Genomic DNA, 27,940 nt, shown 5'->3' with positions numbered 1-27,940 from the left:
AGTGTATATCAGAGTTCAAATTGTATCTACTGGAATCAATCATTCATTCACAAAAGTATGAAACAAGTATAAATCTCTTTAATTTTACAAGTAACTTGAAGACGTTGAGACATACACTACTAAAAACAAAGACACATTCATTACACAGCATCCTAACATTTAGAAGACGAAACAAGTTAAAAAACACAAGTAAGAGTTGGACAGTAATACCATCGTTTGAGAGGAACACATTTAAACTCTTTTAGTTCTGAGAGCGGAGCGGTAGTCTGGATTTCTGTGGCGTTGACGCTTCGTTTTCTGACGCTTTCTGCCTGGCGGGGATCTTTGCTTCCTTCTTACCGCCCTTCTTTTGCTGGGAAAGAGAAATCACAGGAACACAGATATATTGTGAGCAATACTCAGTAAAAATGTGAAAGTTGGACGAGCGTTTCCTGTGGAACCTCAAATGATGAGCCCTCGCTATTTCAAACTTTCAGACATTCTTCAACAGCGTGTATTTTTGCTGGTCACCTTGAAGAAGGGAACGCGTTTGCTCTCGTTGAAGACGAGGTTCTCGTCGATGAAGGACGGCTCTGTGGCCAAGCTTTCATTACAGGTACTCAGCTCGTCCTCCAGAGAGTCCTAGACACGACGAGACAAGAGGAGAAAGGTAAACATGGAGCAGAAATGAACTCGTTTTTTTTTTCCAAATGCGGCCTACTTGGGGAGTTCAGCTCAACAAATACTTGACAACAAACAAACAAAGCCATCACCATACTGAGTGGATGAAATGCTGAAAAATGTGTGAATAAATGAAAGTGGAAACGGGGACTAAACCAACAATGTCAAAGTGTATGAAGAAATGAGTGAAAAACAATATTACCGAAACTGAATTCAATGAATAAACAACCTATTATTAATAAATAAGGTTAGGTGAACATTATTACTGGATGAACCATCCTACGTTCAACAACAACAACAAAGCAAAAAGAGTGAACGTACGTGATCAACCTGGCTGTTTTTGTCCTCCTCCTCTTCCTCCTCCGCCTCCTCCTCCTCTACGGCGGCCTTCAGCTCCTCCTGCTGCCTCCTCAGGCTGTCCAGCAGCTCGCCGCGGCTCCGCAGCTTCTCCAGCCGCTTGGGATACACAAAGTCCCGCCGCTGAGGGGTCGCACCTGAAGGCAACAGCAGAACTGGTTTATACGCTGGACAGGTTAAATGACTTGGCGTGTTCGCTCCAAAAAAAAAAAAGAAGAAAAAAAAAAAAGACACATTTTTGGACACTCGGGTTGAATCATTTACCGGTGGGAACGTCCTGCTGCAGCTCTTCCTGCAGGAAGCCGTGGACCAGCCGTTGGCTCGTCTCCACGTTGTCCCGGAGCTCGGCCTGCTGCTGGTCCAGCACAGTCCGGTCCAGGGAGGTCTGGTTCTGCACGGCCATCAGAGACCGCTTCACCTCCTCCTGCCGACCGGACAGCTCCTCCTCCGTTGTCCGGAGCTGTTGGGCGCAGCGCATCTCGACGCTCTGCAGTAAAGATGAAGCATTATGGGCAGGTTAGGACCAGCTTTACCTGCAAGGTGAAGCGTTTGGTGTGATGCAGTGAAACCTCAAACGTCAGTAGAATTTGAGACCCACAGGTACAGCATTACCTGCAGAATTTACCTTCACTAGGTTCTTATCAAAAGGATGTTTTGTGGAACAAGATATAAACCATGAGAGTATTGCTTTGTGAAACTAAAAATACACCCACACGCAGCGGTCAGAGGCCATTTTTACCTGATGGAGGGTCTGAGCTTCAGTGGAAATCTTCCCCAGTATGGAGAGGTGTTCCTGGGCTTGAGTCTCCGCGTGCTCCCTGACTCTGGAGCTCCACTGGAGATCACGCTGGACCAGACCTGCGGTCACAAATAGTCAGCATCAGCAATGACGCACACCGAACGTGCTGTAGGCGGGGTTTAAACGACAACTAGAGGAATGACGTACCGGACACAGAGCTGTGGAGGTGTGAGCAGCAGCCCGTCATCTCCTCCAGCGCCTGCCGGCTTTCGTCGGCGTTCAGACGCAGAGAGGAGGCGAGCGAGGAGGAGGCGGAGGAGAGGACGTCGGCTTGGGCCGAGGCCTGACGCTCGACCGTACTGCAACCGCTGCACACAGGGAGACGCAACGTGAAAGAAGTGGATAAAAAAGGCACAACTCTAGAGGCTGAGGATTTACCCCCAATTTGACTTTGGCGAGGAAAACCTTCCCGTGCGGTCGTGTGTCCGCGACTCACCTGCTGATGTTCTCCTGGAGGATCTGTAGAGGTTTCTGCAGAGCTTTGGTGGCAGAGCGCAGATCCGTGTAGTCCTTCTGGGCCTCCAGGGACAGCAGGTTGAGCTGGTCCTGCAGGAACTGCATGGTCTGCTTCAGACCCTGACAGCAGGAAGCACCAGAATGATGTTAGTTTCAGAAACTTACAATATTTATAGACAAGGAAATGTGAAAATAGAGCTAAAAAAAATCTGTTATGACTCTGGTTTGCATACATCAAATGACAGATAGGGGAATCAAACATACTTTGTAAATGTCTTGGGGGCTGAACACGAGAGACAAACATGCACTTATGAATTTAACAGGCTGAGTGAAACTGAAGCGGGTCAGTGGCTGCAGGAAGAATCTGCATCGCGTCTCGCAGACCGGCTCTTACCGCCTGGTGTCTGTCCTGCGCCTGTCTGATGTCGTCCTCCAGCTTGTCATGTTCGGCCTGCAGCGAGCTCAGGCTCTGCACGGCTTCCTCCCGCAGCCCGGCCAGCTCCCGAACCAAGCCGCTGAAGAACACACCCACGTCCTTCATCGCCTCCACCTGAGAGGGGGAGAGACGATGATAAGGAGGCTTAGCACAGGCGACAGAAAGGACGATTTCTTTCATCGATTGCATTTCTAGAATTAAAAGATCATGAACTCACCTTGTCGGCCAGAGCTCGCTGCGTCTCCACGGTGGCTCTCAGAGTGTCGTTGAGCTCCTTCACAGCCGACAGACCCATCAGAGTCCGAGCCACCAGCACCTCCTCCATGTCCTGCTGATGCTCGTCCTGCACACAAAGACATTAAAGAAAGCTGTCAAATAGGATTCACGTGCCCCACAATGATCCAAGTGCCGTTTAAAAGGATTATCCACCCGGATAAGGATAAAAGTATGAGGGGAAAACTGAACTGGGGTTATTTAAAACCCCTCATCTCATCTATTCTAACTGTGGAGGTCGTCCTTGTCCTCACCAGCAGCTGCAGCAGCATCTCCTTGTCCTGTAAACACAGCGCCTCCTGTTGCTGCACTCTGTCCTGACAGCGAGTCACGCCCTCGGCCACCAGCTGGCCGACTCCGCCCACGAAGGACTCCACGGCGGTCAGCGCTCCCTTCAGCGCCGCCTCGTTCATCACGAGCACTCCGTCTGTACAGAGAAGCAGAGACATCAGTCCCTCTGTCAAAAACATACATTTTTGTCTGAAATGACACAGAGTATTCCCTCCTTTAAGACACTAAATATGTATCACTGCAATGACGTTTTTTGAGCACATTCCTGCTCCTCAGAGGATGAACAATTTAGATTCGAATGACCCAATTGTTGCTCTAGCGCCACCACCCTGGTGATAACTCCCGAGCAGCTCTCTGGTCTCACCGACGGCCTGCGAGTAGCTGCTCAGCATGCTGCGGTGTTGGGCTCCGTGCTGCTGAACGCAGCGCTGCATGCTGCCGAGCGCTCCCTCCATCCGCCGAGAGAAGCTCTGCTGGATCTCACTGTTGTGCTGCTCCACCTGCAATTTCAAAATCAAGTTTGGTTCATTAGTCTTCGTGAAACCGACGTCAAAGTCCGAAAGGTGCCGATCTGTCAACTAAAGATCATAGTTGTGCATTTTATATTTAGTTATTTTTTTCAAGAAATTTGTTGCTTTGTCAGATAAATGTATGTCCATAAAAGTTTCTCAAATTGTAAAAAAAAAAAAAAAATGGATTAAAAAAAAATTCAATATCTTTGAGTTTTGGACTGTTTGGACTCTTCTGGCATTTTTTAATACTAAAAGAAAAGTCAAATCGTAGAAATAACAGCTTCATTATTTATGAAAACAATCCTTTGTTTCACCTCCATTCACTTAAATGTCAGACTTTGCAGGTATACTACAGTACTAAGCACAGGGGTCCTTAAACACATCACATCAGACCCTCGGTGTAACTTTACCACGGGTCCCCTGAGAGCCCAGAATGATTAAATCTCTTCTGTCCAACATGTGAAAAACTTCAAGACTCTCGATTGCGAGACAGGAAGTTGTGAAGCAGTGGTGTGCAGCCATCTGTCGGCTTTGAAAGTGGTGTAAGCTTTACTTAAGGATGCCGTTTTCAGCCTCATGGCAAAAATACATGGTTTTGTGTTGCTAAGTAGAGGAATTTTGTCACGCCATTATTTGTTTTTTGTTGATATGAGATACACAAAACAATTGAAATGCATTGTTTTCACTCGACAGCGACTGCGTGACCTTTTTCTTCCTGTCCAGCTTGTCGTGGAGACCCGACACGTCACCGGTGCTGGCATCCACCGTACTGAGCAGCTGGAGGACGACACACAACACAGGAAAATGTTCAATAATACTCAGAGCACGCCTCTGAGAGGCCTAGCTATTAACAACAATAATATGATGAATGTATTCAGATCACACTGACTAATAAATGTTTGATTTTTGTTTTGTTACAGCCAACCGCAATCAGAATCTTTTCCGAAAAAAAGGAAGTTTAGTCAAAACCAGCTAAGAGAGGAAGTTACCTACATTACAAGATGAAAATCATTAATAGTATGGAAAGTACACAAAGAGAAAAAAAGGAACAGAAAAGGAGAAGGAAGAGGGGAGAAAAAAAACAACCTAGATTAACCACCCAACATCTAAATATAGTTAATGAAATGTCAGCACACACTGAACTTGTCTGTACCTGTCCTGCCGTGTCATAGAGAGACTCCTGGACGGACGTGAGCTCCGTGGAGACAAACTCCTCCTGACTCAGCTTATCTTTGGTATGCTGCAGGGCTCTGCTCGTCTCCTCCAACCTGAAAAAAACACACACACACACACACACACACACACACACACACACACACACACACACACACACACACACACACACACACACACACACACACACACACACACACACACACACACACACACACACACACACACACACACTTTAAAGAGTGCAACTTTACTGTGCTTTAAACTCCTGCAGTCTCGCTTCAAAAGGGTTTAGGTGAAATGATGACCCCCCCCTCACCTCTGCTGCTTCTCATCCAGCACCACAGCGCACTGCTCCAGTCGGGTTTTACTGTCCACAAACAGCTCCGTGACCTAAAGAGAGGACAGAGAGTGAGTGACGGGCCGTGAAGGTAGAAACCACGACGTATTATTGTATATATATCGTTAAAAAAAAAGAAAATCTCGCTTTATATTCAATTTACTGTCGTATAAGAAGAAGCAGACACATTTTAGAAGCTAGAACTAGAGAACTTTTTACATAATTCAGAAGAACGACTGAAAGGATTAATCGATTCTCAAAATAGTTTCCGTTTCGTTGATTAATGGAGTGAACTGAATCTGAGGCTCGCGTACCTTCTTGATCTCGTCCTCCATGGCGGCAATCCTGTCGCTGTACTCGACCGTGTGCACCTCATGAGAGGTGATCTGACCCATCATGCTCCTGAAACACACACACACACACACACACACACACACACACACACACACACACACACACACACACACACACACACACACACACACACACACACACACACACACACACACACACACACACACAGTCAGTTCACATCTGCTACAGCAGAACACAACCTACACCTCTAAATCTACATGGTATTAAACCTAGTGTTCTGAATGAACATACTTTTATGTTTCCCACCTTCTGTGTTGAAAAGTAATTTCTCAAGCAAAGATCAGAAGAATTCTCTGGTTGGTTTAACTCTTTGAAGACCGTGGTGGGCATCTTCAAATAGCATCATTAAGCTTTTTACTCTCAAGCTCTGAAATTTTCTTGTTTTTTTTTTTTGCTCCACAAAATATAAACTAGAAATACATCATCTTAGTTAAAAGGTGCCCAGTGAAACATAGATCCCCGTGTGGCGTTCACGCGACCTACTCGTAGTTCTCTGCAGACAGATAAACTCCGTTCTTGTCTCGAGTGGCGGCCAGGTCCCGCTTCAGACGCTCGATCTCCTCCGTGTATTCCTGAGTGGACAGAGAGTTTTCTTTAAAAGACGGTGAAAGGAGAAACATCTCCTGATGTGCGGCACGTCATTCGTCCTTTCCCTCTTAAGCCAGAGACCGAACTCATGAGTACCTTAATGAGCGTCCTCTTGGTGAGTTTCTGGTTGACCTCAGGCTTGTTCATGATGTTCTTGGCTCTGCTGGCGTACTCCAGCGTGCTCAGAGTCTCCTGCACAGACCGGAAGTACATTGCATCGTCACGAGAACGCAAAGTGTACCTGAGCTCTGAAATAAGAGTTACAAAAATACAGAAGTAATATCTCATAAGCACATATTCACAGAGACAGCAGAACAAACCTCCAGGTTGCTGGAGGAAGGAGACACGGTGGCGATGATGGAGGTTTTTGTTCGTCCTCCCAGAGAGTCCTGCAGGATTCTGGTGAGCTTAGACTCTCTGTTGGAAGAGAGCACATTGTTTATCCATCCAGTAATTGGAGCTAGAGTTTATACGTTTTAACTCCTTGAAACTAGTGAAGTCTAATAATAAAGAGTCCCGCAACAAATTCCTCTTGGAGATCGGTATGCGGTTCAGGCGTCGAGACGTTTTTGGAGAGGTGCGGATTCAAATTTATGCTTTTTTTTTTTTTGGAGGGTGAAGTCTGTTGAATTGTTTTGCATTATACTGACAGGTGTTTCTATTATTTTGCCCACCCTATTTATGTCAATGAAAGGTAGGCTAAATAGCAGAAACACCTCAAAGTGTGATTTTTAGTTCAGATATACGACTCCTCTTTAAAAAGAGAAGAAATACAGAGAACAAAAGGAAGCGAAAGAAACTAAAATCAAAATGTAGGACAATTTGTGGAGGATTACGTGTGGGACTGTTTCTTAGCAGGGAGCCAGAAACCACATCTTTTCATTTCAACACTTTAGATTAAATCACAAAAATAGATACAACATCTTGATTGGTGAACTTTGGAGTTGCTGGTAGAGCGCATTTCCCAAAAAGCCTGAATACAAAAACGATGCTCGGTCATTTTCGGATTTGATTTCACGGCCGAATTCGCGGCTCTACCTGTACGGGACGTGAGGCCGTTTCTCCACCAGAGCGGTGATCACCCGGCCGAGCGTCAGCAGAGACTGGTTGATGTTTCCCGCCTCGCGAGCTCGCTTGTCCACCGCGCCGGAGCGCCCGATGTTCTCGCTGCCGGCGAGATCCACCTGGAGAGGGAGGAGACGGGACGGTTGTGTTTAAATATACCGACATATACTTTACTCGCATCTTAATAATTATATATACACATCTTATAAATACCTCTGTGCAGCCTAGTACTGTTAGAAGTATATCTTATGTATTAGCCAATAGAAAAGCATCACCAGTACATGAATTACTTCATGCTTAAAGCCTCTCCTAGTGAACACGAAGGATTTTTACCAGGTTGAGTTTGCCGATCTTCACCAGCTCCTCTCCATCCATGGTGATCTCCTTCATGTGAATGGTGACCGAGAACACGGAGTGGGATCGGCTGCAGAGGCACAACAGGGAAACGGTGAACAGATCGGGTAAATATTGGTCGCAGCTGGTTCTACGGAACTCATCTGGAAGCGTGAAACGCAGTTCAGTCTCGGCGAGTACCTGGAGTAGGCGTTCATGAGCGTGGAGGCCGTCCTCCTCTTGGCCGATCCTCTCTCCAGGATCTGATAAACTTCATCTTTGTTGTGAACCGTGATCTCCTCCAGGCCCTTCACCACCACGCCGCGCTGCAACACACAACGCCGCCGTCAGAACAGAGCTCAGCGCGCGAACAGCGTCGCCGTCACAACAGCAGGCGCTCGGCACCAGTTACCTTGTTACGAGGGTCGTCGAACAGCTGCAGCCGCTCGGTGACGTCCTCGCTGGGGCTGAGCAGGTCGAACAGCTCCTCGTTGTAGATCTCCAGCAGAGACACTTTGACGGAGAACTCGGTGCCGTTCTCAGAGAGCTTCTCAAAAATCTGGTGCAGCGTTCTGGGGATGATACCGGCCAGAGGGTCCTAAAAACCCAAAACAGTTAGTGAGCTCAGTTTCCTGCTCTTTAAAGCTCCGTTACGCTCCGATTTTATGTCGCCGTATCTGATGAGGCAGCAGAGATTCACGGCTCTCACCTCCTCCCAGGTGAACTCCTCGTCTGGACTCCTCTCTCCCTCCATGGTGAACGTCTTTCCTGTTCCAGTCTGACCGTAGCTGAACATTAACAGGTTTTTATTTCATGTTAATAAAAACTGGAATTCAACGCATTATTTATTTTAGAGTACAGTTCAGAACACGGCTAACGGGAACGAAGATTTTACTAAAAGCGTTAAAACTCACGCAAACACAGTGCAGTTGTATCCCATGATGACTTCATCCAGAATGGGACAAACAACGCTCCTGTACACTTCAATCTGCTTGGCAGCTTGACCAAATACCTGTTGAAAGAAAATATCATATTCAAAAAAATCTTCTGAAATAAGTTCCTTTACATTATTCACGGTGTGACAGAGGGGCCATGCTGTCAACTGGTTTAATGTTGATTAAACATGCATCTGCTACAGCTGTAGCTTCCACATCCGACACAACTTGTTCTTCACAAACTGCTTGATCTAAATCCCGAAGTCCTGGTTAAAAAAAATATGAATTTCATGAGCTTAAATTATTGATATGATATGAATAAAAGATTGGGAGAACGTGTCGCGATCCACTAGAGAGAAGATGCGTCACTCTGTTGGAACTACAAACACTCACAAATGATTTTTGGCAAAAAGAACAGACAGGCTTGCAGGAAGCACTTTAACCACAACAGACAAATCTACATTTTTCAATTTATTTTCAGGCGTAGGTTGACAAGACACAGTCGGGTCCAGTAGAGGAAGAATCACTTCCGTTCTGCCGATACAGATCCGTTAAAATGTGCCTCGATTCTGATCGTTACGTCTTTAGGACTCCCTGCTGGACACAGTGTGTAAAGACGACGCGTCCGCATCCACTCACCATGTCAAACGTGTAGGTCTTTCGTGACGCCTTGTCGTTCACCCCTCCCGTCTTCACGCTCACCTCCTTCCTGCTCGGATCGCAGTCCATGACCCCGTAGGACGACTTGCGCTCCATCGTGTTGAAAGGCCTGGAAAAAAACGGCGGACGTGACTTCTCTTGCATGACGTCACAGCTACTACGAATAAGAGTTTAGTGACGCCGTCATTCGGCTAACGTCCCGACCACAGCCACAAACAACGACAACAAGCAATACAGAAACAACATACAAGAAAACCTGCTAATTATGGAAGACTTTAAGAGATGCAGACTGGATGGTGATCTTGCCCTCTTTCAAGCAAGCCGAGTATCTCCTACAGCCACAAATTTTGGAAGCACCCGTGACGATAAACTGTTTGATCATCACACTACTGAGATCCACAGATGCTGCCTCAAGGCCCTCTCAGTCACACTTTCTGCTGCTCCTCCTCCTCCTCCTGTACAGGAGAATCATAGAGCTCATCCTCCTCCACTGCTCCACATTCACCATATCTCTCTCTCTCTCCCTCTCTCTCTCTCTCTCTCTATAAAATCATTGGTCTCTCTACGCCCAACCTTTCGGCCCGTATCGACACCTCCATCACAGGCAGAGCAGACCCACGGAACGCAACCCCAGTCGCCCCCTTCACTCCCATCATCCGGCTACAGATCTGTGATGTGTAAAAATGGACTCATGTTTTTTTTTTTTTTTGTGTGTGACTGTATTATGTTCCTTGTGGCTATGTTTTTATCATGAATTGCTCGTATGCGTGTGCAGGCTGTGGGGAACAAATGTTCCTTCAATGGACGACAATAAATGATCTATTTGTCCGTTGATATTCATTTAAAAACATGCTGGAAATGGATCGCAAATAAGAGTTGAGATTCTATGGAGGAGAGGAAGCGTCGTTATTTTACGCCACACTGTTAACATCTGGCTGGCTGTTCAACCTTTTACCATTTTAAAGCGGTTAAACATCATTTAAAAATCTTAATTTAAAGCTTTATTCTTTCCTTAAAGAATGGAGTAATGAAGCCATCCTTTATGCCTCATCATCATCATCATCATCATCACACAGTTGTTTTTAATGAAAGAGACAAATCCTGTTTTTTCATGAACCCATAAATAAGGATGTTTAGTAATAAATACAGATGTTCTGTAAGTATTCACAGAATCCTCAAAAACTCTAATAAACATTTTGTTGCTGATACTTGAGTCACATTTTGAATGCAGGACTTTTAAATGGTAACGTTTCCACACTGCAGTGTTGCTCCTTTCACTTTAGTAGAAGATCTGAAAGGTCTTCCTCTTGGCAGTAATGCAACAAAAAGGATGCAACGTTAAACACCAAAGAAGAAGAAGAAGAAGAAGAAGAAGAAGAAGAAGAAGAAGAAGAAGAAGAAGGTCTTCCTCTGGGTTTTTCTGTCCATACCTGCATCTGACCACCACTTGGATGTTTCTCCCCTTCTCGTCCCGTTTCAACCCGCTCAGGTTGTGTGACGCCATGGCTGCAGAGAGACGTTCTCCTCCGCAGAAAGATCAGTCTGAAAGCACAGTCACACACTTTAAAGTAACGCATAAAACAAAGCAAACAGCACAGACGGTTGGTCGTCGTTGAACATTTAAAGTGACGAGAGAAACGCTGTCGGCTAACAAGTGGAATGTTAGCATGTTAGATAGCGTTAGTTAGCTTAAAGTTTAAAACTGGCGTTACTCCAAAAGGAACGTTAACTCACCGAATGAGGTCGTGCACGTGTCGTTCCGCTCTCCCTTTACGTAAAGTCCGCTTATTGTTTCCACCGCTAAAATTATTTCATAAATTATATATTTAGCGTTTTCTGCCTCCTCCGACAACAGTCTGTGTCCACAGACGACCTTTCTGGCGCTCTTAAAAACCTCCGACAAGCAACATTTCAAACTGTACTTTTAAATTTTTGCTGAGCCAATGGAAGGAGAGTAACGGCCAAACAAACGCCGCCATTAGCCAACAGGACCCATGTGACGGCTTCGGCGCGGGGCATCACGGGAGGTTAGTATAAAGTTCAGAATATTTCCACTAGGTGGCGACATTGTAAAGAGTGGTGGGAGAAGTGCACAGACGCTTTACTGAAGTAAAAGTAGGCTTACACTGAGTAATATACATGCTATGCTAATACCACACTGTAAAAAGTAAAAAAATGTAGACTATTTATAGTATTAAAAGTATAGAAATGTCCCCTACGTATATATATATATATATATATATATATATATATATATATATATATATATATATATATATATATATATATATATATATATACGTATATACATATATATATATATATATATATGTATATATATATATATATGTATATATACACACCTTATAATGTAAAAGCAGGATTTTACTCTTCGAACTATTAACTTATGATTAATTTAATTATTCTGCTGATTATTTTCTCCATCCTTCACATTTGTGAAGCTGAAATGTTTTATTGCTTAAATCGGTTCAGCTATACTTGTATTAGTCTTGGGGTACCAAACTCAGTGAGAGATTGACTTGTGAACTGTTGGTTTAATTTATAACAAAACATCATGTTTCATAAACTCTCCATGTGTTTTTAATGCAAAAATCGTAAAGTAAGTAAAGTAAAGTAGACGGTAGCATGGAAAGAATAGATGTAAAGTAGGCCTATGAATAAATACATGTTACTTTTACGACTTCTTATCAAAGCCAATGTTATTGGCATTCAGACAGACTGTGAGAATATTATCCAGGAGAGAAGCAAGGGCATTTTCAATGAAATAAAGAACTGTTTTTTTGTATTTGATATTCATAAAGTCACCGGAACACACAAAGGAACCAACATTGTACAAATGAACACACAAAGAGACATTTCAGGAATATATAATAATATTATATTATTATTTCAACCTGATCAAATACAACCGATTTAAAGAAATAAACCAAACATTATATATTCATATTATTAATCTGCTTCAGGGTTATGAAGTGACCAGTGGTGAGCAGCAATCCATCTGCCGAGGACCGTCCGCCCACTCAGGCCCCCGAGGAGGACGAGGGGGTTGCCCTCTTTGCTCTGGCAACTCCTTTAACACACACACACACACACACACACACACACACACACACACACACACACACACCTATATTTATGCATGTATGGATTCAAAGACACACATGAAATGAAAACCAAATAATTTGCTCTTTTTTGTTGTTTAATATCACAAACAAATCTTTTTCCTCTGGTTTGAGGTGTAAAAGTTGGTGTATCGATAAAAACAAAGTGGAAACAGACTTAGTGAATAAATGATGACGAACATGAAGCATGAAGAGCTGAAACCATCAGATCTGATGAGGAGACTTTAACCTTCCTCACATGAATACATGAAACAAACATGATGAACATCATGTTTTTATCTTTCCATCGTTTGATGACTGGAGCTCTTTTACTGACCTCATCTCGTTGCATCCTCTTCTTGTTTATCATCAACCAATTAACTAATATTCACACAACAGGACTGGATGGAGACAAACGTTCATCCACATTTATTTTGCAGATTTTCCGGAAATTTGGTTAAAGTTTGTAGATTTGGATGGAAACTTGACGACTAAATTGTACAATTTCAACCAGAAGGAAGTTCAGCGTTTTGCTAAAGTGACAGCAAATTATTATCCTAGTTAATATACAATATAAACCCTACAGATAAACCCACCACAATACTTGTTAAGTGAGCTGCAGCAGCTCAGCAGACACAACACATGATATGTTCCTCAAACCAAGAAGCACAAATACTTGAGATAGTACAACAACAACCAGTCATACACAGCGCACAGTGTAGGAGGCAAAAAACAAAGTCAAATGAGATGTTTATTGTTGGCTATAAACCCCACAATTATGCTTTGATTATGATTCAGTGTCCTTTGGAATATACCTTTAACTTTAACAACGGCAGTAGTAAAAGTACATTTTCTCAAGTATTGTACTTAAGCACAAATTCAAGGTATTTATACTTTGCTTGAGTATTCTATGCTACTTTTACCTCTACTATACATCTCAGAGTATTGTACTTTTTACTCCACTACATTTGTCTGACAGATTTGGTTTACTTTTCAGATTCCAGTTTCACCTTCCTGTCCGGTGAATCTGTCCGTATCTCCAGGCGTGTTGATTTTGAATGTGTGCAAACTGAAAGGATGAAGTGTTCCTTTATGTGTTCTCCTTAAGCTAAATAATCCGTTTTTAAAAAAAAAAAAGCCTCGTCACAAAGCTGAAGACGTCTGTTTCTCTGAGCTCTTCAGAGATGCGTGGTTCTCACAGGACAGCGACGCCGCGTGCTCTTGTACAATATGATGCGTTACTGTAGAATAAACTCTGAAACAGTATATGAATGAAGAAAGAACCTCTACAGCAGTAAAATGCAAGTAGTAAGTACTTAAAGTACATTTTGCTAATAATACTTTCCAACTTTTACTTGAATGCAGGACTTTCACCTGTAGTGGAGAAGTTTCCAGAGTGTGGTATTAGTACTTTTACTAAAGTAAAGGATCTCAATCCTTCTTCCACCGCTGCTTCTAGTATTTAGAGTGTTTCTACACATCATCATCATCATCATCTTCATCATCTTCATCGTCGTGTCCAGAGCAGCAGCAGCAGCAGCAGCAGCAGCAGCAGCAGCAGCAGCAGCAGCAGCTCCTCGAACACCTCCGGCCTCCACTTCCAGTCAAAGAAACATCTCTCTGTTACAATCTGCTGTCCAGCAAAAAATCCACTTCATTACCATAACAATTTTAACTGCGAGGGTGGAAGCAAAGTGAGGTGGGAACAATAGTATTGTGTCTCCCCCCCACTCTCTCTCTCTCTCTCTCTCTCTCTCTCTCTATCTTTTTGTCATTGGCAGCCCACTCAGACCCCGGGTGATGATGACCCTTTCCGGGGGCGAGCCAGAAATCCAGAGCGGGTAACTTTGTGAACCGAGCGACAAACGCCGGGCTTCATTCATCCCGAGGAGCGTCTCTCCGATCCCCTCTCCGTCGTCTCCCCCTCACGTTGTCCTTCTCTTTCTCCACCCATCCCTCCGTCTCTCTGGAGAGCGAGGAGGAGGCCCGCTGGAGCGCAGGACAAGGAGGATTTATCTTCACTGCGGGTTTCAAAGTGAGTTTGCTCTTTTGTCACATGAGCTGGGCGATAGTGGAGGGAGACCAACTAGCTTTACTTGGACCTTCTTGATGATAAGTAGCTTCATGAAATGAAATTCATTGTACCAATCACATCGAGCGGCATCAAAAAGATGGAAAAGAAAGAAACGAGTGAAACATCACTTCTTTTTCAGGGTTTGAATTCTGTTCATATTGGTCGCTCTGTGTCTCCTGATGCTCAACTTTACCATCTGATTATTTCTTTTTTGTGTTTGCATCATTTGGTATGAGAGGATTTGTGTGTTTGTGTGTGATGAAGATGAAGATAAAAAAGATCTAAACACGTTTAAATAACTGCTCAAACACCTGGAAAACAGAAAAGTCAAATGCAATCAACGTTCACAATTTTCAGTCTTTAGCTTTCTATAAGATAAACATGTAAGTAGTATTTCAGAAGAGGGATAATGCAAATATTTAGTGGTAGTCAATGGTATTTGTAAAAGGTTTTCCTCTAAGCTTTGTTGAATCTGCTGCTTCTATCGTGTGTTTTCTGAGGGGAATAGATTGAAGCTCGATGCCAGGAGTCAACAAAAGGCCTAAACTTTGGGTTCCTTTCATCATTTCGTGAGATTAGATGCCACTTTTAATTGCAAATTGTGGACATTTCATTTACTGGGGAGCCAAAACGATTAGTCGATTCATCGATGAGTTGGTCCTCAGGAAATTTTGCCGCTGTTTTTGGTGGTTGAATCATTTCGGTCAATTTTCCGGAAACAAACATCCTCCAGTTCCAGCTTCTTAAATGTGAGGATTTGTTTTTTCTGTGGTCGTAAACTATTATCTTTGGCTCAGGCTCTGGATGTGGATTTTCTACTTTCTAATTTAGAAAACATTTATTGATTCATCGAGTAAAAAAATCACGGACACAATGAAAATAATGGTTAGTTGTATCCCTGATTTGATTGTGGGTTGAACAACTTGATTTGGAGATGGATTTTGTGTGGATTAGTAAATATAGTTATATGAAATTGCAATATATGCAAATTAAATGCATTTGAATTGAAATCTTCTGGTTAAATCTTATATCTGAGATTATTGTGAGAGCATAATTCTCTATATATCAGTTTTCCACTTTGTGCAAAAAAAGACTGTGGTGAAGCTACACTAGTTTTGTTAAATTCTTTGCTTCCACAACCTGACAATGAATATAGTTAAAGTGTTTAAATTGTATTTTGTTGGACGAGGCCCAACCAGTCAGTTTTAAATGCTCTGGCTCAACACAGCAGGACGTACTTCGTCTGTCGTTTCTTTGGCTTCACGAACAACAAAATTGATTTGAAACCTTCACAAAGCTAATTATCCTCGTTTGATATCGGCCGACGAGCTCCGAGAGTAACTGGAGACATATTCTGGGTCCCAGAGATGGTGTTCAAGCCATTCACTGCAGCTCCACGTCCATTGACGTGCGTGTCTATTATCCGACACTCAGCAGTCAATACGTTTCCCATGAATATGCAATGCTTCTATTGACGGCTTGGTTTAGAGGGTTCATCGGCAAAACCTCTACAACCCTGAATCATGTGCAGGTTGATCAAGTTATTTCACCCCAGTATGAGAAACAGGAGCGCATCAGAGGGATTCACGGTGCTTTGTGTGTTATCCAAACGGACAAACCGGCCCGAGAGTTTCCTCTCCCCAAACGAAACACGCAACGTAATGATTATCAGGTACTTTACGGGTTGAACGCGACGTAATTTCACGAAAGATTATCAGGTACTTTCAGGCCTCGGTGGATCATTTAACAAATATTTGCTCGTAGTATTGCATCATCTGACTATTGACTTTAACTCCGACTTGTGCTGCAGGATGAACCAGGAGAAGTTTTGTCCTGAGTCATCCACCATTTAACAAGCAGAACGCCTTTATCCTGACACCAACGGTAGCAGAACATTCAGATGATGTTTGTGTAAAGTGTGAGCGTCTTTTGTTGACAAAAAGGTCAACGTGACGGGGTCATGTTTTAGAGAACAGGGATTTGTTTTTCAGAGAAGTATTTCATGTACTTTGTGCATCCAAACTATAGATAACTACTTTTCGCTCGTCTATTAAAAATACAAAAATAAAAGTCTATAAAAGGGAAAATAAGGATGAAACTATATTGATCCATTTGGAGAAACTGGGTTGCTGCATGCAGCAAAGAAGAAGTGATGAAATTGATATTTGTTCAGGTTTGAAACATCTAGAACTTACATTTCTGGAACCTTTTGACATAATAAATGAACAAACTGTTTAAAATAAAGGCAACAAAAATTAGTCGAAGACCGAAGGAAAGGATTTGATAACTCTAAGTAGGCTTGATGTTACAAAAATGTTTTTATTGAGTCTCAAGACGTGCATTACATTGTGCATTACTGCACGAAGCAGCTAGCAGCAGTTAGCATTAGACAAATTATGAAAACTTCCAGGATTGTGTCAAAGTTGAGGGACAAATCATCAAATTTCCTCATGAGGAAGGTTTTGTTTCTGCTCCGCTATCTTTGATGCTACAAAAGTCAGGTGTCAATATGAGGTCTCCAAGGTCAGACATTTCCTTCGAGAAGCAGATGACGGCATGAAACCTTCGACTTGGAGAAAAAAAGCCGCAGAAAGAGGCAATTCGGTTGGTTTTGTTGTTTTTCGGTTGCAAAAATGGAAAAGGGGGGACGGCAGGCGGGAAGCAGGCCGGCCGGCCGGCCCGACCCAAGCGTCGTTTGAGGACGAAGACAAAGATCCATATTAACAAAAACTGCAGATGACAGATGATTAATCGGCGTGGTGGGGTCTGCCGAGCCGCCGGACCCCCGGCTGACACCCCGAGCCACCAAACACAAAACCAAAAACCCCCCAGAGCCTCGGCGGCCCGGAGGAGCGTGGGCGAAGGGTGGAAGCAGGGCACCGTCCCAATGGAGCAGTGTGTGTGTGTGTGTGTGTGTGTGTGTGTGTGCGCGGAAAGAGAAAGATTGTGTGTGTGTGGGTGGGTTTGTGTGTGTTTGTTCATCAGATTTTGACAGAGAAAGTGTGTGTGTGTTGGTGTGTATATTTGTTACAGGACAAATGAAAGCATGTATTTGTGTGTGTGTGTGTGTGTGTGTGTGTGTGTGTGTGTGTGTGTGAGAGAGAGTTACATTGAGAGCAGTTGAAACTGTGTATTTGTGTGTGTGCGTGTGCATGTGGGAGTGTTTGTGCCTGTGAGAAAGTGTGTGCTTTCTAAGTGTGTGTATTTGGTTTCTGAGCCTGTTCATTGCAGTGTGTGTGTGCGAGTGTGTGTGTGTGTGTGTGTGTGTGTGTGTGTGTGTGTGTGTGTGTGTGTGTGTGTGTGCGTGGAGTGGCCAAACCCCCATCTGCCACAGGGTGGGCGGCTCGCCACACAACGACAATACACACCAACATTTTTGTAACTGTGGGCGTTCAAAAGGCTGGAGGAGCTGCGGTCCTCCTGCTCGCTGCGTTCGTCTCCGCAGCTCAGTGATGCAGCAGAAGGCTTCGGCTTCATCAGCTCTTTAATCAGCTATTCACCAAATCAAACAGATTTGAATATGTTCTGTTTACACTGCAAACATCTACAAGCAGTCAGTCTTTTCCATCCCGACTCGCTCGTATCTGAAAGGTTTATCCTCTGAGGATTTGTCTGATCTGATTTCGTGAACCCCACAAATGTTCCACCTCAGCACGTGTTTCCAGTTTTGGGAGAGTTCCGCATATGTTAATAGTACTATAAAGCCTTCAGTGTGAAGTCCACGAGTGTCCTCAAGTGATGTCACTCGAGTCAGCATCAGCTGGGTCTGAGGAGTGGAGTAAGAAAGAAGTGAGCTGACCAGAGCTCTGTAGCGCGATGCTCACTTCTGCTCCACGCTAGAGGCTCCAGGCCACATCAGCCACTAGCATAACACACCGTAATCTCTGGCGTTGTGAGTTGCATTGTGGGTAATGTCAGCGCTATAGGGTTTTCACAAGGAAGAATGTGGGCATTTCTAAAGCGAACGCGACACAAACGTATGTGGCAGTGTGTGACATGACATGGGACAGAGACGTCAATCGACCGGTGCAATTCTTAAATTCTTAATTTAACCTCAAAGGTAGATTGTTGATGTTAAAATGTGGGTTTTTGTAGAAAGTACTTGTGTATGAAATGGATTTGTCGTCTGTTGCAGCTGCAGGTTTTTCTCTACTGCACATATGTGCCTAACATCATCATTAAAACCAGACTACTAAACACGCCACCGAAGAGCAACCGGCTTCTTGTTCTTCTCACTAATCACCCCCATCTATCTCAGCGGGGCCAACAATAGCAAGACTCAGTCAGAGCAGAAATCTGTTCCTGACAAGGCAAGAGAGAAAACAAATGGGTCTGTGCTGTCAGTGTGTGGGCTCAGCTGGCACAAAGACAACACAAAGCCACACAGTTTTACCCGGATACCAGCCTTATAAGCAGACCCAGATCCTCTCACCTCACCGGAGAATCCTTTTATGGAGAGAGAGTGACCGGAATTCCGAATGATGGAGGTTTTCTTCTCCTCCTTTACATGTGTCTGAGGGCAGCACGAAGCACGTGATGATTTTTATTTTTTTTTGTGATGGATGTTCAAATAAAAACAACCAAAATTCAGATTCCCCATCTTTTCCCACCCCGGTTTATTTAGTTCAACTTCAACATGTCATTTTAATTGTTTCCACGTTTTGTCACGGCGAGCACCACCAGTCCTATTTCTGGAGTTCCCTCTTCTTCTTTCTTTCTTTTCTTTTTTTTCAAACCCAAGTCCATACTTGGTGAATGACGTGACGGGACACCCGGCGATTCCCTTTATAACCATACTGCAGCATTCAGGAGCTGTTTACAAGGGGACGACGGGCTGAACAGACAAAATGTTTGAGAGGAAAAATGGACTAAAACATTTCCTGTAATTAGTCTAAACCGCGTGATCTCCAGGATGACTGCTAAAATAGCGAATGAAGTGTTTGTATCTCTCAGCAGTCTTGTAGATAGCATTCCTAGAGATGTGTACTCCGCGGAGGGGTCGATTGTTTTTAAAGAAGAGGCTGTAGGGGAAGAAGAAGAACATGAAGAGAATGAAAGCGGTAAGAATTTGTGTCATGTTGTCCTGATGGTGGTGTGGATGGAGGTCTGGGTTACAGAACATTCTAATTTGAATTGCTCCAAAATGTTTAAACAAATGATGGTGAAGTGTTGCGCGTAAGAAGACAACCGTGTCACGAGATGACATGCTCGTTTTGTTGCATTCTAACCGAGTGCACTTTTTTCTACACCTTTTAGGTTCCCTTCTGTTCGAGGGGAAGAGCACACCTGAGCTGCCTTGCTACGGGGACTTGGCGCAGTACGTGGCAACTTTACGCACGCACCCAGTGGCGTTTACCGGCAAGTTCTCGGTGGACTCCAGAGGCGCGGGAGAACCGTGGACACCGAGGCAGGTCATCAACGTGATCAGCGCTGACATCGCCGCCCCGGTGTCTGCGTCGTGTTCAAGATCGCCAGATCTTGACGCGGGGGACTGTACCATGGCGCACGGCCATCCGGACATCAGCCACATGTACGTGCCCCCCCATCATCATCCTCATCCTCACCCCCACCCTCACCCTCACCCGGCCCCTTCCTACTCCTGCAGCGGGGACATGTACCAGGACCAGTCGGCGGGGGGGTACCTGTCGACGTCCACCTGCTCTGTGTCCTACCACCCGCCTCCGACCTACAACCCTGCGCCTAAATCGACAGTAGACGGCGCCGCGCTGCTGTCTATCATGCCCGAGTACGGAGGCTTCTACCAGCAGAGCTGCCAAAGAGATATCCAGGCGGCTTTCCCAGAGAGGAAATCCCTCCCGTACCCGCTGGACTCCCTCAGGGTGCCTCCGCCTCTAACTCCTCTCAACACCATCAGGAACTTTACGCTCGGTGCGTCCTCGCCGGCGGCCGACGGTCCGATGGCCGCAGCCTTCCCCAGCCACCAAAGCCTCCCTCTTCGACCGATCCTGAGACCCAGGAAGTACCCGAACCGGCCGAGCAAGACGCCGGTCCACCAGAGGCCGTACCCGTGCCCGGCGGAGAACTGCGACCGCAGGTTCTCCCGGTCGGACGAGCTGAGCCGACACCTGCGCATCCACACGGGCCACAAACCATTCCAGTGCCGCATCTGCATGAGGAACTTCAGCCGCAGCGACCACCTCACCACCCACATCCGCACGCACACCGGGGAGAAACCCTTCTCCTGCGACCAGTGCGGGAGGAAGTTCGCCCGGAGTGACGAGAGGAGGAGGCACATGAAGATTCACCTCCGGCAGAAGGAGAAGAAGTCCTCAGCGTCCTAATCCTCCTCGCGCACGGCCCGATGCTGCTGAATCTGAACTTTCTGAATCTGAACATGACCAGTGGATCGGCTGTCAGCCAAAAGAGTCCAAATCTGACCTTGTTTATATAGTCAAAAGGTGGAAGAAATCTCATCAGGGAGAATCAGGGACCAGAGTTTGGCCAAGCCGTCGTTATTTATCACATTAATTAAAACATAATTCCTCAGTCATCAGTCAGTGGTTCAGATTATGAACAGAGACAGTCTACATATACACAAACAAAGTTGGACATTGTGGTGTTGAATTGTAAATGGACTTTGGTTTACACTAACAGTTGGTGTGCTTCTTTAAAACACAGTGTGAACAGCTGCTCGCTTTAGTGCTCTGCGGCAAGGCATTGTGTCGACTGTCTACATGCTTCATATTCTCAGGGATTCAATTACAATCCAGGCTGCAAACATGAGACCAAAATGCTGCAGGTCAGCTGACCGACGCAGGAGTTTAAACCAGCTGTGGTTTGGTTTCAGCTGCAGTTTAATGCACACAATCTGTTTATCTCAGAAAAAAAATACAGTAAGTCACTGTGCTATCAGAGGGGGTGTTTGGGCCCTCACTTAAACTGTGTGCAACAGTTTTGTTTTTTTCAACAACCTCCCAAAATCATCTCCAACAAGAATTTCTCTTCTCAGCATTTTGGTTTCGTCGTGAGGCTAAAATGCATTTCAGTATTCATCCCATCTCCAATAATTGAATTGCAAGCTGGAAATCCTCACATGCTCTTTTCCACTGTTAAGTAGTAGCGACGTCATCGATGTTCAATATTTATCATATTAAAGTTAAAAGATGTTTTGCAGGGTTCTCACGAGACAGATGCACGCAATACGGTTTGTAATATCACTAATGATGCTTATCTATCTAAATGGACTAATCGATGTCACCATGGATGCAAAATGTTGAAAGGTTGATGTTAATAACACAAAAAAACAGATGCCAAACATACATTACATTCTCTGCATGGTGCGCAATATTTAAAGGTTCTCTATATACGACATTCAGAGCATTATTTAAGCAGCATTGGCTATGTAAATACACAGTGGAGTACCTGAGCAGAGGAGGAAGTCTCTCTCTGTGTGTGTGTGTGTGTGTGTGTGTGTGTGTGTGTGTGTGTATTGTAATCGGAGCTTCTCTGTGATTTGTCTACATAGCCTTTAGTGCATGTTTGTGCACGTGAGCCTGCCCCGCTGGTTAGCTCACGGCCGTCTGCTCCGCGCGGCGCTCAAACGACGCGGTTTACAACATGGTCAGCACCGTCAGCGCTGTTGCCGTCGTTTGCTCCGTTAGCACCGTTAGCTAACGGCGCAAACATGGCTCAGCCGTCCGCTATGTTGAGAGCCGCGTGGAGGCAATGGAATTGCTCTGAATTTCAAAATTGAGCGCCTTTAAAAATATATATATATATATATATATATATATATATATATATATATATACGCTTGTCGGAGTAAGGAGATGAGGGAGCGCGTTAATTTGAAGTGACGTCAAGAGAACGCCCGAGAGATATTGTGACGTCACAAATCAGGGCGGAGGCGACAGTGGGAACTCGGTGAAATTGTCGTTTGGCTAAATGCAGCAAAATGAAGCTTTTTTAAAACCTGTATTTTGTATCATATCAGAAATGTTGAAAGAGCGATTAACATGTTTCATTCACCCGATGAAGAGTTGACTTTAGTTTATGGCACATGTTGGGATTTTATGAGATTGTAGCCTGATAATCTGTTTCTTTATGGTTAGATTTTGTATTTTCAGGTGTATGCACTTGATCCTTGTAAAAAAATCCAACCCGCGTTTCTACCTGAGGAATGTGAGAGAGAGAGAGAGAGAGAGAGAGAGAGAGAGAGAGAGAGAGACTGGAAAAATAACAGTTTGTGTTTTCTGTGTTTTATCATTTTTATGCAAACAAGTGGAGCACTAAAGCTTTTGTTCTGCTGGACTGATGCTTCTTGTCGATGCAAATAAACGTTGACTTGTCGAGTTGTTGTTGCTGTCTGCGGTTCCTCCTCTTTATTTCGGCACAAGCGTCTATTTAGAGGCTCTTCTGGAGCTTTTGTTCACATCCCCTTCCACGGCAGCAGACGGCGTTCGCCCACTTGTCGGGGAATAGATGTTCAAATTCATCTACAATTCCTTTGAATTTCTCATACATGTTTGAAACTCTCTCTGCTGCACAACAGCTACTGAATGGATCATGAGGTTGAGCTCTTCTTACATTACATTACCGTCATTTAGCAGACGCTTTTATCCAAAGCGACTTACAATAAGTGCATTCAACATTGGTAATCAAAAGAACTACTAGTCACCAGAAGTCAGAAGTACATTTCCTTTTTCAAACAAGCATCTAAGAGCATGAAGCAGAGCATAACTCAGAGCCAAAGTACAGAGCAGAAACAAGAAAAACAGTTATAAGTAATACGAATACAATAAGTGCAACAAGCTAGTATGAATACAATAAGTGCTAAGTGGAAGGCTCAGGGTAGCAAGTTTACATGCATCTTTGCAAAAGTGTTAGGAAAACACCAAAATGCTTTCAAACAAAACTGTAGTATTAACTTAAGAGACAATTTGAAAGACAATTCTTTTTATTTAAGACTCTTTAAACTCCCAACAAAAGACAGAACTACTTGCCCTTCAGCCACACAGAGCTTCATCAAAAAGCTAAAGGAGCGCTCGGCGCCTTTTATGAAAAATATAGGTCACCAACTTGATTCAGTAGATTTCACTGCGTCAACGCGTTTCAGAGCGACTTCGTCAAAACGCGTCGAATAAAATAAAATGTATCTGAAGTCGTCACGCTGCTTTTTCCTTTTTCTTCACACTTCATCACATCCTGAAGCAAATGAAACAGACGCGTTTCAGGCAAAACAAGCAGCACATTGTATACGAAAAACCTCCATTACAGGCAAAACACATCGATACAGTCGGCGATCATTTAACCCACAATCAGATTCTGGACTCGGTTCAGTTGATGAAACATCGGCTGACGAGAAGACGTGTCTCCCATACAGCCTTTATTCCCACAGTGACACAACATTTAGCACACAAGTCTCATTCACTGCTCTTAAAATTTTAAATTTTCTGTTTTTAAACTACGACGTAGTTTGAGAAGTTATCCGAAATGCATGATTTCACATGTCAGAACAGTCCCATTCTTCAAAACGTTGCAGAGATATTCATTTACCTATAAGTGCTTTACTGTCTTGCCACCACTAGTTTCAGGAAAAGCATCATTTTTCAGTTGTGCAAACGTGAATGAAACCTCTTCACTGAACCACGTGATCATAAACCCAAACCCTCGCATTCCTGATTCATTCCAACGTAAATAGTTTTAGGTTTTTTCTTTTTCTTTACATTGTGGCCGAATAGTGAACGCCTCTCTTTTCATATGTGGTAACGCACAGGTCACACTTTGTGCTGAGAAGCTTATAGTTCACTTTAAAACAGTCAGCTATCAATCACAAACAGTCCTGAGGATCAAACAAGAAGAAGGCGGTCTACAGTTTCTACAGTTTTTAAAACAATGCAAAAAATAAAGCGGCAGATACATGTGAGTCTTTGAAAAGAGACCTGAAGATTCAGTTCTTAATGCGACTGGAACAAAACGCCACAAAAGCAGGAAGACGAATAGAAACACGCGGACACGAGTCCCTCTTTGGTCTCGGGCAACTTCCACAGAGGAAACTCTGCTTCAGCTCAGCTCAGCTCAGCTCAGGTCAGGTCAGGTAAGGACACACTTACTATTAATGCTGCATTCAAGACAGTCAGAAGTCTGGAATTCCAAACAAGTAGATTATAACTCAAGATTATTATGTTTCAGTGCTGCAGCGTGGGGGAAAAAAAAATGCTTCATGCAACAGACGGCAACTGTTAGTATGACTGCACATTATTAATAAATATCATTATCTTTCTGACAAAAGCAAGTATTTCATGCAATACTGAAAGTTGAAATTGTGTGTATTTAAAAGCTTTATAAAAGGGATTGCTGTGTGACGCGGCAAGTGATCAGAAGTCGTCTCCAAATTTACATTTTAGAGTCCAAACACGCAAGCGGCAGACTTCCGGACTTGTCTTGAACGCAGCATTAGAGCCCTGCACATCATCAATTTGGCATTTCTTGGCGTTTCTCCTGCAAAAAAAAAAAAAATACCTCTCAGAGGCCTCCAATTTTGGTGCTTTTTCGGTATTTTCAACCGTTCAGCTGATTGGTGATATGCTCCACACAAAATGATACCGCCTTCAAATTGGACTAAATCCATCAGATAAAGCCAGAGAGTGCGTGTGATGGAACTTTTTTTTAGGAGATAAAAGAGGTGACTACATGTGACCTCACAAGTCCTCTCTTTCCCTTGATGCAGCTCATCAACACCTGCAGACTCAAACATCTTCTCCCATTTGATCTGAGATATTTTAGAGACTGCAGTGCCACACTTGGACTTTTGATAACATCAGAGAATTAGGGACTAGAAACAAATGCATCACAAAATAAATTGATTGCGTTCCCTTTCTTGTGGGGGGGGGGGGGGGGGGGGGTGTAAGAGAAATATCTGAAAATGAGGAGTAGTAAAATTACTCAACTCCTGTAGCTGCTTCTCTGCTCATAGTATCCTTAAAACAGACACAGAGAGGGATCGCAGTACAAACAGGATGCTCCAATTCTGTGTCTCTACATGAACAGAACACAATAGTCTTCACGTGGATTCATGATTTAAGAGTGACCCTTCACTGAGCGCCGTTTGTCCAACCAAGTCCAAAAGCCCCGCGGCCTCGTGCCACTAACAAGGTGCATAAACCAGACCAGCCCGAGGGGAAAAAAAGGAGACATTTTTGCGGCTGCAGGTCAGTCCGATGGATCAGAGGCAGACCTCCGGACCCGGGTACGGCTCCCCTCCGCACCAGAAGTCCGCGGGCTGCGAGATCTCCATGAGCCAGACCTCCTTGTCCTGCTGCTCTGTGTTCTTAACCTCCGCGTCTCGCAGGACCTTGTAGTAGTGACAGTCCCTGCCGTCGTCCGGATCGTACGGCGGCGCCAGTATGTCCATGAACGCCGTCGGGCCGTCCACGGCGTCGATCTGGTGGAGGTTGTCCCGGTCGGGCGAGAGGACACACGGGCCGCTCTCCTCCGTGTACTCGTCAATGGAGCGAAGCATGGAGCCCCGCAGAGCGCCCATCTGGGCCGGGGGGAGCGGAGGCGCCGCCTGCGCGCTGCCGCCGGCCGGTCGCTCCAGTCGGTCGAAGCAGCTGATCCTGACCTTGCCGTACATGACTTTGAGCATGCCGTGCATGCCCGGGTGGTCGTGCAGCGGGATGGAGGCGCCGCTTTTCAGCAGAAACACCCCCATGCTGAACTGGTCCGTCTCGCAGATGTGCATGTAGGTGACCGGAGGGGACACACCGCCGGGCGTGCCGCCGCCGCCGCCGCCGTCGCCGCCTCCTCTCCGCGGGGCCAGCTTCAGGTCCGCCGCTCGCACTTCCGTCATCAGACTTTTGAGTTTGCTATGGTTCTCCAGGAAAGACTTGGCGGCCTCCTCGCCGACCCGGGGCGGGCTCCTGAAGGTGACAAGAGCCTGCCGAGCTATTCTCTGAACGATGGAGGTCATGTTGCTGTCACCTGGCATCATACCGGAGCGAGGAACGGTCGCAGTCCGGTCTCCACTTTAGCGGTAGCCCTTTAGCTAGCGACAAAGATTGTCTACTGACAAGATGGCTCACCCCGCAGACATTCTTTCTTTGTATGAAAAATGACAATACCTACCGGGGTGACACACAAGTTGAGATGTAAAGCTGGTCTTTAATTGTCAAATTAACTAAATTATGTTGAGCAACTGAATATAATGTTGAATGAAGCTTCCGGTAATATGAGTTTCTGTACTTGTACAAAATAAATAAATACACGTAATGCTGTTTTGTTTGTTTCACAAAGAAAACATATTTACATTTAATGCATGAAAAATGAATAGAACTGTCACTGTATAAATTATGAACACACCACATGGGTAATATATTCGTAATTAAATTCGTAAAAGCTACAATCTATCAGAGGCTTCATGCTTGTATGACGTTGTGCGAGTCCTAAATTATGACAGAGTGAGACCTCATCTCTTTGTCTTCTATCTTTGGTTTATTGCCCGCTGTCTGCTTTCTTCTCTTTCGTGTGGTGATTCCTTCGTGTTTCTTTCATTTGTGGACAAGTGAGAAAAAAAAACCGCAACAAAATATATGGTGGTATGAATCGGTGGGCGTGATTTTCATGCAGGGATTTGACTCAAAAGCGGTCAGTCACATCGACTTCAAGGCCATTTTTGAACAACTGTCACACACGTCCGCACCAAGCACATTTCCGTGGGAGGCAAAGGCACAACCACCTCTGATTGGCTTACGCTATTTAAGTCAACGACTACTAACCAATCAGAGGCAGAGTAGGGTGGGTCATAGATACTAACGGTAAAACATAAGTGTCCGGATGCTGGTGAAACCCATGTGTCAGACTGTCTTTGATTGCTGCTCGACTCAGATCTGAACCAATGATACTTTAAATCATTCTTTAAATCTATATTTAAATAATTCAAATTAATGGCCGTCTCATTGCGGGACTTTATCAGTTGGCCATCAATACTGTTGTCAGTAATGTTTCATTCAAATATTGAAAATATAGTTGTACTTTTTCCTGCACTACATTTTTCCGACAGCTTATAGTTACTTTGCATATTCCGATTAACAATACAAAGTATAATCAAAAAATAAAATAGTGATATAATTTTATCATTAAGCTATTATTGGTCAAATTCACACACTACCCAGCAGTATAGTAATATATATATATATATATATATATATATATATATATATATATATCTATATATATATATATATATAAATCAAAATTAGCCCATTTACCAGCTGTAACATTATATTGGTAATGTTGAAGATTTTCACTCAAATCTGTTAAGTTGTCGAAGGAGTGATTGTGCTTGTGGTCCACTGATGAAAGTATTGCCGTATTTATACATTTGCAGTATTACAAACTGGTTGTCTGTGGCAAGAAAAGTGACATATGACCGTTTTTCTCCATTGTATAAACACAAAGAAATAAACTATGCAATTCTGAACACTTGAAGCTCAACAACTAGACTCCAGACTGCTGAACTCTCAGCACAAT

The 27,940-nt window shown here is 44.2% G+C and overlaps 3 protein-coding genes across 3 annotated transcripts; 1 reads left to right on the top strand and 2 right to left on the bottom strand.

Moving 5' to 3' along the window:
• Positions 1-56: 56 nt before the first annotated feature.
• Positions 57-11,113, bottom strand: kif11 (kinesin family member 11). The gene is made up of 27 exons (XM_068731886.1): positions 10,988-11,113; positions 10,684-10,795; positions 9,233-9,362; positions 8,573-8,670; positions 8,368-8,446; positions 8,071-8,256; positions 7,860-7,984; positions 7,659-7,749; positions 7,299-7,444; positions 6,581-6,677; positions 6,357-6,452; positions 6,156-6,244; positions 5,612-5,699; positions 5,277-5,350; positions 4,938-5,052; positions 4,490-4,561; positions 3,637-3,772; positions 3,236-3,408; positions 2,926-3,051; positions 2,667-2,822; positions 2,253-2,392; positions 1,964-2,124; positions 1,757-1,875; positions 1,282-1,504; positions 982-1,154; positions 511-621; positions 57-352 (listed from the first exon to the last, which is right to left on the bottom strand). Exons 2-27 carry the CDS (start codon positions 10,755-10,757, stop codon positions 242-244), a joined length of 3,189 nt encoding a protein of 1,062 aa, XP_068587987.1. The 5' UTR covers positions 10,758-10,795; positions 10,988-11,113; the 3' UTR covers positions 57-241.
• An 8,104-nt stretch (positions 11,114-19,217) lies between these two features.
• On the top strand, positions 19,218-22,761 carry LOC137888450 (early growth response protein 2b-like). Its single transcript, XM_068731851.1, has 2 exons — positions 19,218-19,509; positions 19,706-22,761. The coding sequence occupies exons 1-2, from the start codon at positions 19,362-19,364 to the stop codon at positions 20,749-20,751; spliced, it is 1,194 nt and encodes a 397-aa protein (XP_068587952.1). The 5' UTR covers positions 19,218-19,361; the 3' UTR covers positions 20,752-22,761.
• Positions 22,762-23,348: 587 nt separating this feature from the next.
• Positions 23,349-26,462, bottom strand: adob (2-aminoethanethiol (cysteamine) dioxygenase b). Its single transcript, XM_068731852.1, has one exon. The coding sequence runs from the start codon at positions 26,400-26,402 to the stop codon at positions 25,635-25,637; it is 768 nt and encodes a 255-aa protein (XP_068587953.1). The 5' UTR covers positions 26,403-26,462; the 3' UTR covers positions 23,349-25,634.
• Positions 26,463-27,940: the final 1,478 nt, after the last annotated feature.

The sequence above is a fragment of the Cebidichthys violaceus genome, unplaced genomic scaffold, assembly GCF_023349555.1.
Source record: "Cebidichthys violaceus isolate CVI_PGR_0920_01 unplaced genomic scaffold, fCebVio1.0.p SCAF_54, whole genome shotgun sequence".
Classification (NCBI taxonomy): domain Eukaryota; kingdom Metazoa; phylum Chordata; class Actinopteri; order Perciformes; family Stichaeidae; genus Cebidichthys; species Cebidichthys violaceus.
The sequence above is the reverse complement of the archived record's forward strand: the minus strand, read 5'-3'. Positions and strand labels throughout refer to the sequence as shown.